This window comes from Acromyrmex echinatior, chromosome 2 (genome assembly GCF_024713525.1).
Source record: "Acromyrmex echinatior isolate Ae372 chromosome 2, ASM2471352v2, whole genome shotgun sequence".
Classification (NCBI taxonomy): Eukaryota; Metazoa; Arthropoda; class Insecta; order Hymenoptera; family Formicidae; genus Acromyrmex; species Acromyrmex echinatior.
The window spans coordinates 23,697,954-23,717,051 of NC_141853.1; the positions used below are offsets into that span (position 1 = coordinate 23,697,954).

The 19,098-nt window shown below is 35.5% G+C and overlaps 1 protein-coding gene across 1 annotated transcript; it reads right to left on the reverse strand.

Annotated features, from left to right (window-relative positions):
* Nucleotides 1-183: 183 nt before the first annotated feature.
* On the reverse strand, nucleotides 184-18,668 carry LOC105153029 (knirps-related protein). The gene is made up of 3 exons (XM_011067675.2): nucleotides 17,631-18,668; nucleotides 11,297-11,374; nucleotides 184-7,806 (listed from the first exon to the last, which is right to left on the reverse strand). Exons 2-3 carry the CDS (start codon nucleotides 11,372-11,374, stop codon nucleotides 6,649-6,651), a joined length of 1,236 nt encoding a protein of 411 aa, XP_011065977.2. The 5' UTR covers nucleotides 17,631-18,668; the 3' UTR covers nucleotides 184-6,648.
* Between the last annotated feature and the right edge of the window lie 430 nt (nucleotides 18,669-19,098).

Consider the following 19,098-nt stretch of genomic DNA (forward strand, 5'->3'; position numbering starts at 1 on the left):
TGTATGTTATAATAATCAAATCATTTTCTATCTTTTATTACGCTTGACAATTGTTTATCTAGGAGAAAAAAAAATCACTACTTTAAGTATTCATAAATTTCACAAAAAAAATGTTTATTGCTTAAATTAAAGGAATGGATACGTGTTTTATATAAACGGATTATATTATATCTTACAAAAAGTGATAAAAAAATAATATTTTTATTATATAATACGTACATCAGTATAATACAAATAAGTACATACTGGCCCCGGTCCCGTTCCCACAAAATATGTTGATCATTTATTTACAGATTGTCCTCGCTATCTAACGATGTATACGAGATGTTTTACATATTACAGATACATTTGACTAAAATATTGAAATAAATACAATAAGCATGTTCGGAATAAAACGATTTCTTATAACTGCTGGTACATTACTGGCCTTTATTGACTATATATTCGATCTACAAGAAGTGCCTAATGAGAGACGCAATGTTAACAATGATTAATGATAACTATGTAATTCGTTAAAATTATATATATCTTACAATTATACAACACAATATTACAGTATCGAAATATAATGTGAGTTTGAAATGGCGATTAAACAAATGTGAAAAAAAATGATAATACATACTTAAAATTATGAATTTTATATACGTGAATTCATATGTATAATATCTCCTAATCCATGTAAATGCAATTCACAAGACATAAGATTCTAGAATATCTATTTAGAAGAATACATATTGTACAGCACTTGGTATCATTTATAATAAGGTACAATTTTATTTTTATAATGATTCAAGTGTTTAATTTCGTTCATAATCACGAGCCTCATTTACATGTAAAGGAAGCTCGTGTTTACATTCTAACAGTGCATATCGTTTTCTTACTTCAAAAGTGACACAACTCAACAAATGTAATTCCGAATTATTATTATGAATGAATTAAGTAAAATTTACCTATCAATTATAAAAAATAAACTTGCTTAATTTTATAAATTATCATCAAAATCATAACAACTGAAAAAAGTGATTAAAAAAAAATCGTAACTAAAAAAGTGATTTTTTTAAAGATTGTGAAATGAAAATGACATTTCATCATGTTAATGAACATATTCTTTCTGCCGATACATATTATTTGATTAGTCAATAATTTTCTATTAAGTAGAAAAATAGTTTTCTTCTTTTCTGAGAAACTAAGGATCATCATAAAATGATGTAAACTGTATAACTATAGCAAAACCGCTGGATCAATGAGCATCCGATATAAAAACGTCGATTTATATAAAATGTTCATTGGTCCAGCGGCTTTATGCAGCTTAATAAATAACATTTTGTGTATGATGGCCCTTAATCTTTTAAGTTATGTTACTTTCAGAGTGATGATTATCGTATGTTATCGATCTGTAATTTCCAACTTTTTGAACAACTTAATAATTACATATTATTAAATATGTTTTTATGTAGATAAAAGTTAGTTAAATATACATTTAATTTTTGGTATTATAATTCGATATAAAACTTCAACTTTTAGTCTTACAAACAACTACGCACAATCTCATTGTATAATTGTCATTAATTTTTCTTCATGAAAATCTCAAAGTATCAATCGCTTGACACGTAGTCGCAGTTACACGAATCGAACGATTCATCGTCTACCGGATCACGATTGTGTGTGTCCTTCGTGAGACCTGCCTTAAATTCCAGAAAGGCACTACTGGTCGTGAACGGGTCTACAAATCGCACCGTAACTCCGCCTTAAAAGCGAAGCTGTGTTCGGCGGTTACGTTACCGAACAAAACGACGGCGAAAATCGTCCGTGACAGTTGTGAGAATCCAGAACCGAAACGCAGAGAAAAAAAACGTCTCCCCGAAATTCTCGACATTCGTGATGACTCTTCGCGAATTCATTTGCGAAAGATAGGTCCTTGAGAAATTCTTAAGTATGAGTATCGCTATCGTAAATAAAGGGATAGCACGTGTCGTTCAAACTTAAAATTGAAATCAAGAATTTTAATGCTAAAACCATACAATTTTTATACATGCATAATGTTTTACAAAACGTAAACATACTAAAAAATTGCAAAAACAATAAACCACATGTCTTAAGAAAAAAATTAAAAGAAAAGCATTCAAAATATATTTTTCATGAGATCAATATCAACAAGATTTCCATCTTTTAAATTGTCAATTGATTTTCATAAGAATTGAATTTATACAAGTCTCTTGAATTTATGTCTTGTATATATGTGCTTGTAATCTGTTAAAGTCAAGTGGCTATTCCGTTATCTTTAAAAAAAAAGAAGGTAAATAAGTGAAAAAAGAAAACTACATTATTAATTTCTTTAAATTTCGTCGCTATTCCGTTATCTTTAAAAAAAAGAAGATAAATAAGTGAAAAAAGAAAACTACACTATTAATTTCTTTAAATTTCGTCTCGTAGAAACTTTCTCCCTATCAAATGTATGTACCACGAGAGGACGAGAGATTCATGGAGAACGCCGTTGTACCGGAAACAACATCGGTGCTGGCGTTTGTAAGATAAAACGGCTACCGACGTCTTATACCTGTACATTGATGCGTACACGTGTGTGTCGTGATGTGTTCATCGGACGACGCTCGCGTCCTCCGTCGTTCATCTTCGTCCCGCTTGATTACCGCGAATGAGCGAGCGAACGATGCTGGCTCGCGCGCTCGTTAATTAAAACGGCGGAATCTCGTTAAAGGCGATTGGTTGTTGCACAAGCAAGCATCGATCGGCAGCTCGCCTGCTTCGGAATTGAGACGTCGGCCGTCGCAATTTTTTTTTTTTCTTTCCTCTACACTCACTCGTGCGAATAGAGCACGCGTGCTCGCGCGTTCGGACTCGTGCAAAACAAGGAGGCTCGCGAGATTTCGGTTGTATGCGAGAATGAGAAGGTAATTAGGGGATGCTGCGAAACACGCCATTCAACACGTGCGTATTTCATTGTCAGATCATTGCATCGCTCTTTTGTGCTAGTTGCCTGCTCCCCATCTAAAAGTAACATAGCATTATGTTATAATTTCGCATTCAACAATATAACTGTTATATAACACCATGTATTATATTACATTTTAGTGTTGAGTGCGAAATTATAACATAGATTTTATCTTACTTTTCGTTAGTGTCGACTGAATCGCGAGTGTTTCTACTATAGGCACAGAGATAAAATTCCTATTCTTGTTTTCGCGGTTATGTAAATATAGTTACATATTGGAATTTTACGTGCGATCCTTGTAGAATAGATTTTCTAGAGTTAAGAGCGTGAAAAATCTATTTACGGAATTTTCCAGTATTTTAGAGAATGAAGAGCTTTCATATTGAGAATATAATAAAATATAGAATAAAATAAAATATACATATGTATAATATATAAAATAAAATATGAAATACAGAAAATTACAATATTATATTTACAATGTAATAATTGATATTATATGTACATTTTTTTTATTTAAAACTGGATTTTGCAAACGTAGCATGTACAGCTGCACGAAGCGACCTTGTCAGATTTATTTATATTTATTTGTCTGCATTGTTTATTTGCGATAAGACTTAGAAATATTGTATATTTAAAAGTATTGCTGTGTATACGTGATCAATTTCCTAATTTTTTATAATACTAACATAGACGAAAATCCCAAATTAAACATCAGTTCGCTACATGTTTATGGCCGACGTCGCGAAAAACCAACACAATATTATGGCCATTATATCTAATACTAATGACTAATGCCGCCATCAGTGCTAATTGTTATTACAGCTTACTTCGCTTTCCTATTGTTTATCACTCTTGTTATCCTATTATTTCACGTTTACGTAACCCCGTGACCATGCAGAGTGAAAAGAGCTATTTTTAAATTTGTACCTTTCGAATTTAACATATGTGCAAGATCTAACATTTCTATCATACATAATACAATTTCATATGAAAACACGCATACACACACATGCCCATGTAAACGTATATGTATATATATATATATATATATGTATGTATATGTATATATATATATATATATATATATATATATATATATATATATATATGAAACATTTTTTTATATATATTGTATATTATGTGTCCTGCGTTACATATGCTTCCAGAGATATAAAAATAATTCTAAATCGATTAGACGGGGGGCTATATAATTCTTGCATCAATATTTATTTGGTACGCTATATTATTAAAAAAAATGAAATAATAATAATATGAAATATACGAAATTTTTGTACGAAAAAAGTATATTTATTAATGTTTTTTTCAATAACATAAATATACATTTTTGTACCGTTTAAAACAAGAAATTAAGGAATGGAAATTATATAAGTTGACATTACAAATTATTATTTTTATTTTATAATAAATATATATATAAATATAAATTTGAATTCTTTAACTTTTATAATATCTAAAAGGCATTTAGATATATTAATTATTAATTTTGCTAGTATCCTAGAGTTTATTGCATTTTGTTTTTGTAAAGCTTTCATAATTTTCTACATTTTTGTATATTATTGAATTCATGACGTAATTTCCTTCACATATATTTTATGTGAACTAAATTGAAATTCTGACATGATTAAGAAAATAAAAAAATTATCATGATTTTAAAAAAATTATCTTTTTACTTTTTTGTTTTCACTATATTTTTGATATTAATATACATATATTTGAGATTTTGTTAAAAAGCAAATTGAAAGACAATCTATTTTCTTTGAATACTTATTTACAACTAATTTTAATATCTCACTTGAGAATTTTTTTAAAATTTTGTTGTCAAATTTTATTTCTTCATCAATTAACAATCAACAATCGCTGTATTTTGATTTGAGAGTAAAATTCTTCGATATGACTTGCTGTCATGATCAGTGTAATTTCATTTAGATTATGCAAAAATTTTACAACAGTTTTTTGAAATTATATTATAACAAGCGTACAATTTTTTAAAATTTCTTATACAACTATCTTTTCACTTTGACTACCATCAATAAACAGATTTCATCTTTTCAATTACTTTGCTCGCGGACATGTACTGATATAACATTAGAATGTATAAAACAGAAAATATTTTATATATGTTTTGTGATATGATATTCAAAATAAAAAAGAATGCAATTATAAAATAAATACAAATATAAGTGTCTCATATAATCAATCAATTATAAGTTTGGTTTGACATTAACATGAAAATTTTAGAAAATTATCCTTATATAAAAAATTTTTTTCAGAATAATATAATAGGCTTTTTTAAAATTATGATGTTTTTAAATTTTGTTAATTTTTTTTAAATGTAATTACACTTTTTGAAGAATTTGTTTCATTAAACAATGTAATTAAAATACAATTGGTTTTACGTTCGCACATGTCAGATATTTTAGAAATTAAAAATTTGCACGAGCAATAATTAATGGAAAAGTAATAAAATCTGTCCATCATTAATCTATTTTTTTTATTAGCTCTGTTATTTATGAACTTTTTATGAAGAATTTCGTTTGTCTATAAACACATTCCAATGATAAAATATAATCGAATATATTTTATTAATTTTTCTAAATCACGAGATATATGTACAATTAATCGTATACTTATGTATGCTATATAATAGATATATATGTACAATGATTTGTGTATGTCAACTTATTTTCTAATGATCATTTTTTAATCAAAATTTTCCCATTACTTTCAACTCCATTTTTATTTCAATACTACATTATCAAAGTACGACATATGTCAGAAATAATTGAATCAACTTAGGAAGTTAATAGAAAAATTATACGATAATGAATATTAAAGCTTTAAATTTGCACAAAAAAATTTTAAATGCCGAATAAAGAAGTATTCCGGCATATAATTCTTACATAGAAGAAAATTGTACGAGAGAGAGAGAGAGAGAGAGAGAGAGAGAGAGAGAGAGAGAGAGAATAAGAATAAAAAAGAAATAAGGTTTTTCCATTGAACTGGAAGAAGCTATTCTTCAAGATTGTTTTCCTTGGTTCACATTTTGAATGTATATAGAATTAATATAAAATTCGTTCTCCTTCGCTAACACTGAATGATAAAATATGCATACAACGCAAGTGTCTCATCAATGTAATAAACTATTTTATTTTGCTATTTAAAAATCTAATCGACATAAACAAATCATTTTTCGAATTCGCATTTATTGAACGAAATGTAATTTTTGTTATTAGCGCTCAACGACGATCGCGCTTGATTAAATAAAACTAGAGATAAGTCGTGGAAAACATTTGGCTTTGTGGCATACCATTTCTAATGTCAAACAATACGAATTTTCGAAAGTTAATCCATAGCAATCCTGTGCATATGGACGACAGGACAATCACGTAACCGAGAAAGCTATTCGTAAACATGGGATCTTGTAACCAGAGAATAACAAGATAAAAACATTCTTCTCTCTTGCATTCTCCGTGTGAAGTTAATAATAATATTATTACACAAAACACATTCCCGGTTTTGAAATAAAATAAAACTGACGAACAACTATAGGTGAGTAAATTTAAATAAAGCGCGATACACTTTGTTCCAATAGGAACAGACGTCCATTAAAGAAGAAAGAAGAACATCCTTGTTTCCTCTCAATTCACCTCATTTTTTCGAATTATAATCAGATCTTAAGATCTTGTCGTTAAATCGATCGGTTTCTTCGTAGCTGAGTTTTCTGCATCACTGGCATTGTCTATTTCATCGTCTATTTCCTTTTGTAAACGATCGGGTGTCGCGACGGTTTTCATGGAAAGATCCATCGGATTATCTTGCGGTGGTGAGCAAGTGACTTCCCGTTCCGGGCTGCACTCGGTTGAGTTATCTTCGGAAAGCATTCTCTTCCGCGGTCTTTCCGACGTTTGCTCGCTCTTTAGGACCATATCTAAGCAGAATCGGTCGTTATTGTTATTTTTTTCGTAGGAGTCTTTGTTATAGACTCCTAACGACGTTGAGATTCTTAACGCGGTCGTCGTAGCTGTGGTCGTTGTCACGGTCGACGTCGTGGCAGTTGTGGGTTCGTCATTTTCATCGCTCGTAGTCACTGGCGAACGTTGTGGCATACTGGACGGATGATTCGCCATGAGATGATGGGTTGCGTTGTGTGACGTCGCATATACGTGAGCGTAGGGTGGAAATATGGCGATGCTAGGTGGTGGTATGAAAGGCGACGGCAAAAGAGACATACTGCTGAGAGGAAAGCCTAATGGCAGACTCAGAGCAGACAAATCAACCGGTGGCAAATGCGGAAGCGGTCGGATACCGGGATGTCCCCCGACGAAGGCCGCTCTCCTTTCAGAGACATCGACAGAGCTGTCGCTATTATGGGACTCGGGCGAACTTATGTTAGGTGAGTTGGAGTTTTTGTAGTCGTCCGCGTTCATCATCAAGGTTTCGTCCCTACACTGATTACCATGAATACCATGGATAGGCGAACTTGTTGGATTACGTTGCTGTTGCGATAGTTGGTGCGACATGAGAATAGCCGGTTGATAGTGTTGCTGCTGATGTTGCTGACGCTGTTGCAGTGGCTGTTGCTGTTGCATCTGATGTTGCTCTAGCTGCTGTTGTTGCTCTTGTTGCTGTTGCTGCTGTAATAGACAGTGGATTTTGAACCAGTTTGACCTGCGACCGTATCGCGAGCCAGATTTAGACATGCCGACGAAGATGCATTTCCTTAAGCGGCAAGATTTACACGCGGTGCGATTCTTCTTATTTATCACGCACTTGCCGTCATTCTTGCAATCGGCGATGCTGTTCAAGTTGTTGTAGGAGCGTCCGAAGAAAGACTGCAACAATAAGAATCATAGTCGAGCTAATTAGCATTAATGTACTGCATACGAAATGCATTAGTTTGCGCGCTTTAAAAATTAATGTATCAAGTTGATACAGTGATATAAAATATAAAAGAAAATATGAATTACACTAGAAGATGCGTAAATAAATCATTTTTCAGTAAAACATTCAATTATATACAAAAAGTAAAAATTTAATTTTATTTGTAAAATATCAAATGCAAGAAATAAAGCAGGAATAATTTTTGTCGTAAAAAAAACAGTTGTTGAAAAAATAGTTTTCCTGAAGTATTTAAAAATTTACTTAAATTTGGAAATAATTTTGTTGGGTTCAAAATAATGATGACAATTAAACTAAATTGTTAGAATGTCAAAACTCATTGCTCTCATGAATGAGTTTCCTACATAATAATTTGAATGAGCCAACAAAGTTATTTTCAGATCTGTATTTACCTAAATTTTTAAATATTTCAGCAAAAACCGATTTTTCTGTTTCCTAGGAGTGTGCGATGCTTCCGTTTAAAATAATATGAATAAAAAATTGAATCATGGATTCATCATCGATTCGTCGTCAACGGTATCTTGGAATCATCATGCAAGCCACGTTCCAGCGAGAACGGCGAAGAGAGACGAAAGGCTTGTGGAAACTATCGGCGCGACACTGCAACAAACGGCATTGTAACACTTGTAACAAGTACAACGCCGGAGTCGTTAGCGTGTAACCGTACACTCTCGTTGTCTCATTCATGGCGCACGAGCGGGAGAGGAGAGGTGTGGCGGGGTCGATGGTCGGGGCGCGTGCGGCCTGCTGTTCTCGTGCTAATTGCCCAAATGGTGCAATTCCACGTGATTCCGACACTACGCTCGTTGCTTTCGTACCGGAGATGGGGAACAACGACCCCCACTCTGTCGTTTATGTTTCTTTCTCTCTGTTTCTCTCTTTTTGCATAAAGGGAAACACAAAAATACTATCGCTCTATGTATCTCACGATAGTAATGAATGCCGTGATCTTAATTTAATTCTAAGATAGATCCTCTCTGATAACAAAACAATTGCCAAATTGCGTTTCACGTGGAGAAAAAATTTTATTATAGAATGTTCTCTTTCTATTCTAAGAATAGATATATATATATATATATATATATATATATATATATGTATAATATATATATATGTATAATATTACATATTAATTTTGTGCAAGATATTAAACGGTTTAAAATGTATCGATATTGCCAACTATTGCTTTTTATAGTCGGATCGTTGCGAGATCACAGTTTCAGCTCGCCTCGCTTGGATTGATGGCTAGAATTTCCCAATCGTCGCGGTTTATATGTCGCTCGGTGCATAGCAGGCTGTCACATCGCGAATCGGCGAGCGTTTAAAGGGACGCACGCGGCCGCGTTGTCCACTTTCGCTTTTTCTGCCTGTACGCACGCCATATTATTAATCGTTTCTGGTTCGTTTGTCCTGGAAACGAGCTCTTCCTGCGACCTGGTGGACCCGATGCGCGCATTGCCGAGACCTATGGGCCGGCATCGCGTTCCACTTATTTTCGTCGTCGATGTCGTCGTCGTTTGTCCTCCACCTTCTTACCGGAGGCGACGCTTCTTACGCGAGGAAGAAAAGGAACGCGCGACGCTTCAGAAGCGATGACACAATTGAGAAAATGCTACCGTTATTATCTATTCCCCTTTCCCCGGGTACCGGCCTACGTCCCCTTCGTTCGTCGCGCACGCTCAAGTTATGCAAACGGTCCTACTTGGAAGCCACGCTATGCTCGTTTCGTAGCACTACGTTTGGACAATTATTGGGTCTTTGGGGAAACTCGTTTAGTATGCTCACGAAGTAGAAAAAGAAACAAAGAATTTTGAAAATTAAAGCGGTATCTCGTACACTTATATTATATTCGAATGGATTTAGAGATAAACACACAACCAACGGTCAAACGGCTGTGATATTAACAAGCGAAAGTTGATAATTATTCGAAATAAATCTTGTCTCTTTATTTCTCCCTTAATCCTGTCTCTTCTTTTGCCTTTCATAGTAAACCTACTACTACTAGTTTGTAGTTCCACGTTTAAGAATTTAATTAAGAGCTAATTATTCAACAGGAAAAGAGAGCAGGACTCTAGGCGCACGCGAGAAGTCCCCCTTTTTCGTTCTGATTGTTGGGCCGCCTCGAGACGCCGTTTCCGGCGCTTCGCACTTGTCCGCCACAATTGTTTCCGCCCTAGTTCACGGTTACGTCAGCACGACATTGTTTCGTTTCGTTATTTTCGTTTTCAGGCCCACCGTAGCATGTCAGCTCTCCCTCCTCCGCGCGATCCGCGATCCTCCCCCGTCGTCCCCAACGTTTTTCTCGCTTCAGCTCGTTCTTCGAGCGCTTCACGCTTCGAGCGAGCGACTTTTTCAACGCCGATGCGACGCCAGAGATCAGTTTGTTGCGTTTTAATCTGAATCACGCGCACGTACATTCGTTGCTTTCGGATCACCTCGGATCAGGTTGACACGCATGCCTGGCCGAACGTTTAACCTCGGCCACGGAGCGTTTCGTGAAAGCGATCGTTCGTTGCCGGCTTCGTTGTGGGCTTTTGCGAAACCGCGGGAAAGAGCGTCGCCCCGGCAGCGCAGTTCTCCATCGCGACGGCCGAGAAAGAGCGTAAATAAATCGGCGAGGAAAACTCGACTATTAGAGCGATAGATCAGGAGCGAGGTTCTTTCCTCTCGATCGTGGACTCGCTTTTTCGACGGTGAGACTGATTTCCTTTACGTCCATTGCCTCTCGGTAGAGCGATTCTCTGGAACGCGGGTCTCTCTTTATGGATATCTCGAGCATAGGACGCAAAGTACAAGATACAAGTTCGGATTCGATCTTACGTTTCATTTGTGTTTCATTCAATTTGCATATACTAGGCGTTTTTCAACCTTTCTCAATTAACGGCACATTAAATGACGAGCTAAATTTATCGAAGTAAAAATAATGATGTATAATATCTTTTATTAGATACCGTAAACACAATATAATTTAAGTAATTTTCAAAATTTTCATAATTTTTATTTCGCGCCTTATTCATTTTTTTATTTCTAAATTTTTGGTTTCTTAATCTTCTCTAAAATTTTTACGGTATACTTTGGAGATTTTCTGTGATATATCAGTGAGCCGTGACATATCGATTGAAAAACTCTGGCATAATACTTTTTAATTAAAAAAATTTTTAATGATAGTATAATTACATAACGTAAGTATTAAATATGTATATAAAAAGTAAATTTTAAATAAAAAGTAGATTTTAAAAGCATTTTACTGTCGAGATGTGATCCGTAGTGACTGTGAATTTAAATTTAAATAGACCAAAAAATTTGCGTTATATATAATCGCATGTTGATTGGTTTTGAATTTACTCTTGCGCTGCGTTGTGTAATTGTTGAAAGAAAAAAAAGAAAGACAAAGAGAAAGAGAAAAATTAAACAATAACTCACCTTGCAACCCTCGCAGGTGAATGCACCGAAGTGGAAGCCAGCCGCTGGCTCGCCACACACCTTGCACTGTTGGTTCATCTGCAATAAAATTATAATCGATTTCTGAGTGCTTTGACAAATTGGCTGTGTATATACAAATAGATTGTTTTGCATTTTGGAACGTGAAAACACTACTTCGACAATTAAATTAGAAAAACATTTTTGATGTTAAAGACATCCGGACAGAAATCTCGTTTAGTATCATTTAAATGTTTAATATTTCTGTATAATAATTTAAAGACTTATTGCAACATGGATTAGCCTACATTTCATAAAAATGGAGAAAATAAACTCTAAAGTGAGATGGGAAACAGTTGATATCAGCACAATTGAAAAGCAATAGGAGAACAGGGAACAGATTCCAATATATCAGAAACAGTATAGTAATACTATTATTTCCTTTCCTTTTGCCTATGCTTTCCAATGTGTAGACTTAACACACATTTTTATGTTGCAAAATGTAGGTTAACCCACTGTTACACTAACCCTTCAATTTATTTTTTCTCTCAGCATTGACTCACAGGTGGGAAAATCCAATTGATATTGACATAAGTTGTAATCACGATCTTCCTAACATGTTGTGTATTGTTCTATTTTTTAGACTTTTTAAGTATAGAAATTTTCTTAAAAGAGACGCTGAACATTTTCATTGATAATATAGAAAAAAAAATATATATATATATACATGTATATACGTAGTCAAAATTATCAATTGTAAACAAGATAATTGTATACAACGATATCTAAATTAATTCCATTCACTAGAGATGTATTGTCTTCGTGATATTAAAAACAGTGTTAAGATGACAAAGGCAAAACTTGCGGCGAAAATATTTTCAAGTATCTTTGCCCTACGTTTGAATAATTTATTTAGTTTTTCCTTGATGTTACATTCTCGTATTAAATATTTTCCGATTCTACGATATGTGAAAAAAACATAATTGGGAAATATTAGAAACTAACGGACTATTAGGTATACTGAAACTATTTGCGACACTACTATATAATCATGCGATGCTTCTTCTAATGAGTCGTTTCCTACACGACGGAAACGAAAAGTAGATCGGACGCGCGGTATCTTTGACAAGTCGACGATGCAATCTTTATCGTTCGCCTACACCGATCGAGCGCACGATTGAGTAAGAGAAGAAGCGCGTTGCATAATGCGCCGCTTTGCAGTGCAGCGCGAGCGCGAATCGCTGGATCGTGGCAAAGCGGTGTGTGTTACGTTCAACGAGCGGAAAACTCTTGCGCGCTTGCTTTTTTTTTCTTTCTCATCTGTCTCTCTATCTCTCCTTCTCTCTCGTGCCCGTTCCTATCGAGTTCCTCGCCAACTCCTTTCGCCTTCTTTGGTCGATCGTCCAGAAAACGGACCGTGGCTCCACGGTCTCATTTTCACACCTCGTCGCTCTTATTTCACGCCATGATCCCTTGCACAACGTGCATTTGTGTAGGCCAGCGGAACGATACCGCGATCGGAAACAGACAGGATGGCTTCCTATCATAACATTTCTTCACATGTCTCCTCTTTTTATTACGTATCGTTTCCCTGATCTCTTCTCGTTCGACCGTTTGCAACGGATGTTTCCTACATTCTTTGGGCATTTTTCTATCAAAATGTTTAACGATCATGAAAATATGGGACAATAGTGATGACCCAGATGTTTACCGCGATCTCAGGGCGCAACCTCTAACGACTTTCATACGTGACGGACTGTCGCTAAATGGGAAAGTAAATTTCAACTAATGGAAAAGACATTTACGTTGTTTGATCAACGGAATCTCTCCTGACCTACACCCAACAGTCGTTGACACTTATCATTTACGGATGCCGTCGTTCCTGCTGTGGCATACCTACGCGGTTCACGCTTGCAATTCTGCGTTTGTTTTTTTTTTGTAGTTTTATATTTTTTTTATCTCACTTTGATGCATTCATAACTTCCTATCGCGCCACGCAACAATCACCATCGCGGGAATATTTCACGGTGGTCGATCTGTTTGATGTGAAATCCGTTTCTCGCCTGATAATTTATTCTTTATTATTTCGAGTCACGTTCAGGGCGTAGATATCTCTTCTTACGTGATCGTTCTGTCATCACAGTTTACGATATTTTTCTAACGTCGTCGAAAAATCGGCGGTATCGGCGGCTTGCTCGATGGCGCTCGACGGCCGACAAAACCGAGCGACGTCGCCGAGCGTCTCTCAACCGTAGTCGAATTATTCGCTATAATTTCATTAGCGACAACTTCAAGGGTTCTTATTTTGTAAGTCTAATTGCTTGAATTTTTCACAGATAAAGGCCGCATGATATTCCTTTGATGATGAATAGATATGATCCAACGGCACCTGATCAATGGCAACCTGCGTTGATTAGAGGTGTGCATCCGGTAACAGGTAAGTCTCACTTGATGATTTCTATGCATGGCAATGCGTTCCATGCCGATGCAATTGCGATGTTTAAATGATATTGTTGTCGTGCCGAGATGTCGCAACAGAACATAACACAATGTCGTCAGATAAAATCAAATTGGGTTAACGGATTAGATTCCGCGTAATAATGAAAGAAATCATGAAACATACATAATTATGTATTATATATTATGAAAATTAAAAATATTAGATTATAAACTATAAATAATCAATAAATTGTACATTCTTGCATAGAATAGTTTGCTCAAATATTTAAAATTAATATAGATACAATAATTTTGAAAATCATTTCATTTGGCTCATAAAAATGTTTATGTAGGACATTCAAGCTGATTGTTGTAACTTTAAAACTGTTTGCAGCATTATTATTAATATTTAAGCGTTCTATATAACCACTTTGATGATTCAACAAAATTATTTTTATATTTGTATCTAATTTTTTTAGATACTTTAGCAAAACTGTTTTTTCTATATATGTTCTATGTTTTTTTTCAATATTTTACTTTATAAAATTATTTATTATTCTATATTATTTATTTATAATATTCCTAAAATACGACATAATTTGAAAATAATTTTTAAGATAACGTATAGCATACAGTTTATCATGTGCATTTATGTAGAACTAAATAATTTTTACAGAAATGTTGAGGATAAAAATCTTGAAGATTAAAGAATCGATAAAAATAGGCAAGAAGACAGGAATGCCTCTTATTCGCGATACCTGTGGACGACGTTCTGGTTTTACCCAGCGATTAATAAAAGCTATCTACCTATCTTGCTTCGCGAGAATTATTCGGCGTAATCGGGAATTTTACAATTACGTCCGGCGATGATAAGTGGTCGCCGGGCACTTGTTATGCCGATCTCCGGCCGCCGTGGTCGGCGCATGTAAATAGCTGATTCACGACTCTGTAATCGTAATAGCCCGCGCGACTCTGGATGCGGTATTAAAGATTGCGAGCTATTATTGTGTCTCTTCTTCCTTTCAATTTTCCGACAATCTTACGTTTCCTTGCGGCAACGAGAGAGTTTGAGACTCTTATCTTTTTTTTACGCTAATCATAATGAGACGTTGCAATCACAACACCCGGACACGAGAATGCGAACCCGAGCTCTGGCAATGTAAACCAACCGGGTAGCTTCGATTTGCGTCAAACGACGATGGCGGTCCGCTTTTGCGGATGTAAAGGTGCTCTCGACATACGGCGACAAGACTTGGTACGTATTATCACTACCAGCGGATCTCGGCGGCAACGATCATCGCCAAGATCGTCGGGGACCGCCACGAGGCTTGACCTTGTGGACCGCGTGCAATTGTTGTATCAAGCAGACTCAGGCGAGCCGTGAGAATCGTAACGTACACCCGCGCAAAGTCTCTGCTCGATGATCATTGATGATGGCTGCGAGGTGAACATCTGTCAAGATGCTTATAAAGCGACTGATCGTCATAATTTCTGCGAATCACGCTGCGTTTGTTCTCCTTTTTCCATGCTGACCTTCTCGATCACTCACTATATCTTTTGTCATAAAAAAAGGCCTTTCTCATAGAAGGATAGAGTAGAGTTTACTTTTAAGTTTGATATGAGATTCTTTTTTTAGGCGCACAGTATTAAATTTGATCTAAATTTAATCGAAATCGTAATTTAATTGAATTGCATGTGCCTGTTAAAGGGAAGGCGCGCAATAACGAGAGAGAAAAACTACTTAAATAGAAATAACATTACATTATTATGCAATATAATTTTATGTTTTCGCTAAATTAAACATCGAAGCGCAGTGAATCTTAACAAATCGAGTAAAAAGAATTTTATGATCGCAATAATTATTAAACGATCGTAATTCCGAAACATGTGACAATAGAATCGCACAAGAATGTACGTACCATAAAAGAAATAAAACTGTAATCAGCCAATCTATATGCTTTCGCAATGGAGCTAGTAGTGTCGATACTTCAGAATTACGGAAGACAGAAGTAGACTGTACAATTTCCAGAAATTCCAGAGATATGACGCAATTACTCGAAAAATGGAATTAGACGAAAAACATGATTGTAAAGGAAAAAATATTGTCTGTATACTTAGATTTCATTCACTTTGTTTAGATAAAGTGAAAAGATGAATTCAATAAATCTAAATTAAGTACATCTTTTTACATGGAAAAAGATTTTTTTCTGTTAACTTAAATAATAGCATTATAAATAATCGAAAATGCATGACTTTCACACTAATTTGAAATTTTTTGTGATTTTTTTATGATGCCATATATAAAAAGGAAAGGTTAAAAACATTGAATTTTGCTTTGCCATTCATTTCAATGTTTTGCCATTTAATTGTTTTCAACTCTTACGAATTTAAGATAAACGTCCTTATATTTATTTTTTTAGAAAGCAAGAGTTCTTCTTGCTAAAAAGAAGAAAAACGAGTATTCTGTTGTACTTTTTATCGCATTTTTTTAAGCCGACAAAAAAAATTTGCTTCACTCTTTCTCGTTGGTGAAAAGTTTTTGCCTGCAAAAGTTTTTTATGCATTCTGTTCCAAACATTACGAAAAAAAAGGGAAATATATTCGAAGGGTTCTTTTATAACTCTGTTCTTATGAATCACTTTAAGGTCGAAACTAAAAAACACACAATGTATAGGGTTCTTGTTGTTTAGCAAATGTTACTTTCTTTTTTATTTTTCGCGAAAAAAGACTTATCTCGAATTGCATGGACCAGAATCATCGCCATCCCGCCGGCCGACGGCGATTCTTCTCGCTATCTCCTGATGCTACCGTTTCGATCACTCGCTCATCTAATCGCGCAAATTATCCAGATGAGCATTTATCAATGGGGCAATCGATCGTCCTGCGGGGAAGCGATTCCGGCATCGTGCAACCTCATCTCGGCGATGGCTCTAGTTTGCAAAGAGTGACTTCCGTTCTTTCGAAACGAAGCGGCGTTCCGCAGCGCGCGTTCCGTCGATCGGCCTTCGCATTGCGCGCGACGGAATTTCCGATTCTATTGTCGTAATCGGCCCTCGATCGAACGCACGGACGATTCGTCGCGGCGCGATGCCGCGAGTAAATTCCACGGTTTACGAAGACGAACGGGTCGGCAACGCACGCGTGTTCATCAGGACTGACGAGCCGCGACCGAAAACTCATCGCGGTGCCTAATCCGCGACGAACCGATTGCCTGGCGGATTCTCATCGCTCTCGCGTGCTCGATCACACTGTCGTTTCCGAGGCATGACGCGGAATTACACGGTTCAATATTATTAAGACTGCATCAAATACGATTCCCGAGCGCAAGCACATCTAGTAAATTAGTTATTGCACTCAACGTACGATAACGCGCGTTGAAAGTTAACTGCACGGAAAGAATGATTTTGCTGAAAGATTTTAAATTTTGCTGGATTATGTACGGATCTGAAAAGAATTGTGTTACACCATCAAAGTCCGTTAGAAATTCAAATTAGAATATCTTGTTAGAATATCGATATTTTTTGCAGCATTGATCATTTTCTAATTTCAGTAATTATTTTTAGAATTTAACAAAATTATTTTCAGATTTGATTAGCAAAATTTTAGATCTTTCAGCAAAATCATTCTTTCCTTGTGGATATATTTTATGCTAACAATAAGCTGAATCGCTGAATGACATATCGCGGTCTCTATGTTACGTGGCTTGAAATAAATGTCTTCTAAATCATTTTGTATATACATAATTTTTTGACACATTATTAGACTGATGTTTCTAAAAAATAATATCAAGAATAATGAGATGTCGCGTTCAAAACTTCGATAGGCAATATTGTTTCTTGTGCACGAATCCTGAATTTAACTTTCAAACAATTAGATTATCACAAAAAATATTACGTACTTTTATTATTATAATGGATTAACGCTGTGCAGATATGACCATTATTCGGCAGCGATTTCAGATAGAGCATTCCATTGTATCACAATTATTTCTTGAGAAATTGTCCTCCTGATACACTTCTCCATTTTAATAAGATTTTGTCCATTGTCCTTAGGTGTCCACAGGTAGAAGCAAAATGACACAAAAACGCACGATTAGTCACACAACTACATTCTCACTAAAACGAGAACACTTTTGGAAAAGAGTCCTCTCATAATAACAACTAAATAACTCTATTAAGCACTGTTCGAAATTGTTCGTTTGAAGTTGTTGAGAAGTCACTGCTCTATTTTTGCGAGCAGTTCCGGAACTTTGGATCAGATGAAATGTCTGTGTATCTTCTATTCAAACTTCGTCACTCTACTTAAAACTTCTTTCGTATAATAGATTGCAAACCGACCGATGGCGAACGTGAGTCTTTGCGATTGGCGAGACCGGATAACGGAAGAAGATGAAGACTCTTGACGCGCCGATGACCGTTAGGTGAATGACTTTGGTAGGCGAGGGTGTCCACATCGATTCTTGAATCGACCCCCACTTCTGCACGTTTATTTTCCGTGGTCCCACTTCGACTGCTGGATCGGTTCTCCGCTCGCTCGCTCGCTCGCTCGTTTGCTGCGCGGCTCGCTCGTGCGCTCTTGTAAGTATATCTCGAATGGGCCTTATAGGCATACTGTGCGTCAGATCAGCGGAGAAGCATGCACAGTCTAGCCGAGTGGTACAGGTGGGTTGTGGGTCCTGTCAGACCACTTGGTGGGGATTCTGCTGGAGGGACCGGATAATCCTTCTCCAGTTCATGGTGGGGGTTGATGAGGGAGGGGCTTCACTTGGTACCCTCTCTTCTCGTCTTTTCCTACTCCTTTCCTCACGTCACCTCCTATTCTTTTCAATATATCTACATGTATAATCACTTGTGGATTCTCAAAGTTTGCGATATTGACAAACCACACTTTTTTATTCATTCCTTCTGAGAGAGAGAGAGAGAGAGACTTTTTTATACTCTACCATCGTGTTTCAGTTGAAAATAGTGATTAAAATTAGAAAGTATAAAAGTACAATGCAAAAAATTATTATTTATGAAACGGATTTATAATGTTTTAAAAATAAATTTGTATGTGTGTGTGTGTGTGTGTGTGTGTGTGTGTGTAAACAGCAATATAATCACTACACGAGAACAACTGCTACAAATTACTTTATTACAGCTACGCGTTTTGTAACCGTCGTTAGAGTTAATTGGCTCTTTTTGTAGGAAGATCTGGGACTCACTAATCTTTTTTTTTTCTCGAAATTAACCAAAGCTTATGATGTTGAACAAAAAAGGAGGCATCAGTTAAATATCCTAATTTTTCGATATACGTTATTATGTGATTAGTTCTCAAGAAAAAAAAAAGAAAATCTACTTTTGTTTTCGTCGCCTTCTTTTCTTTTC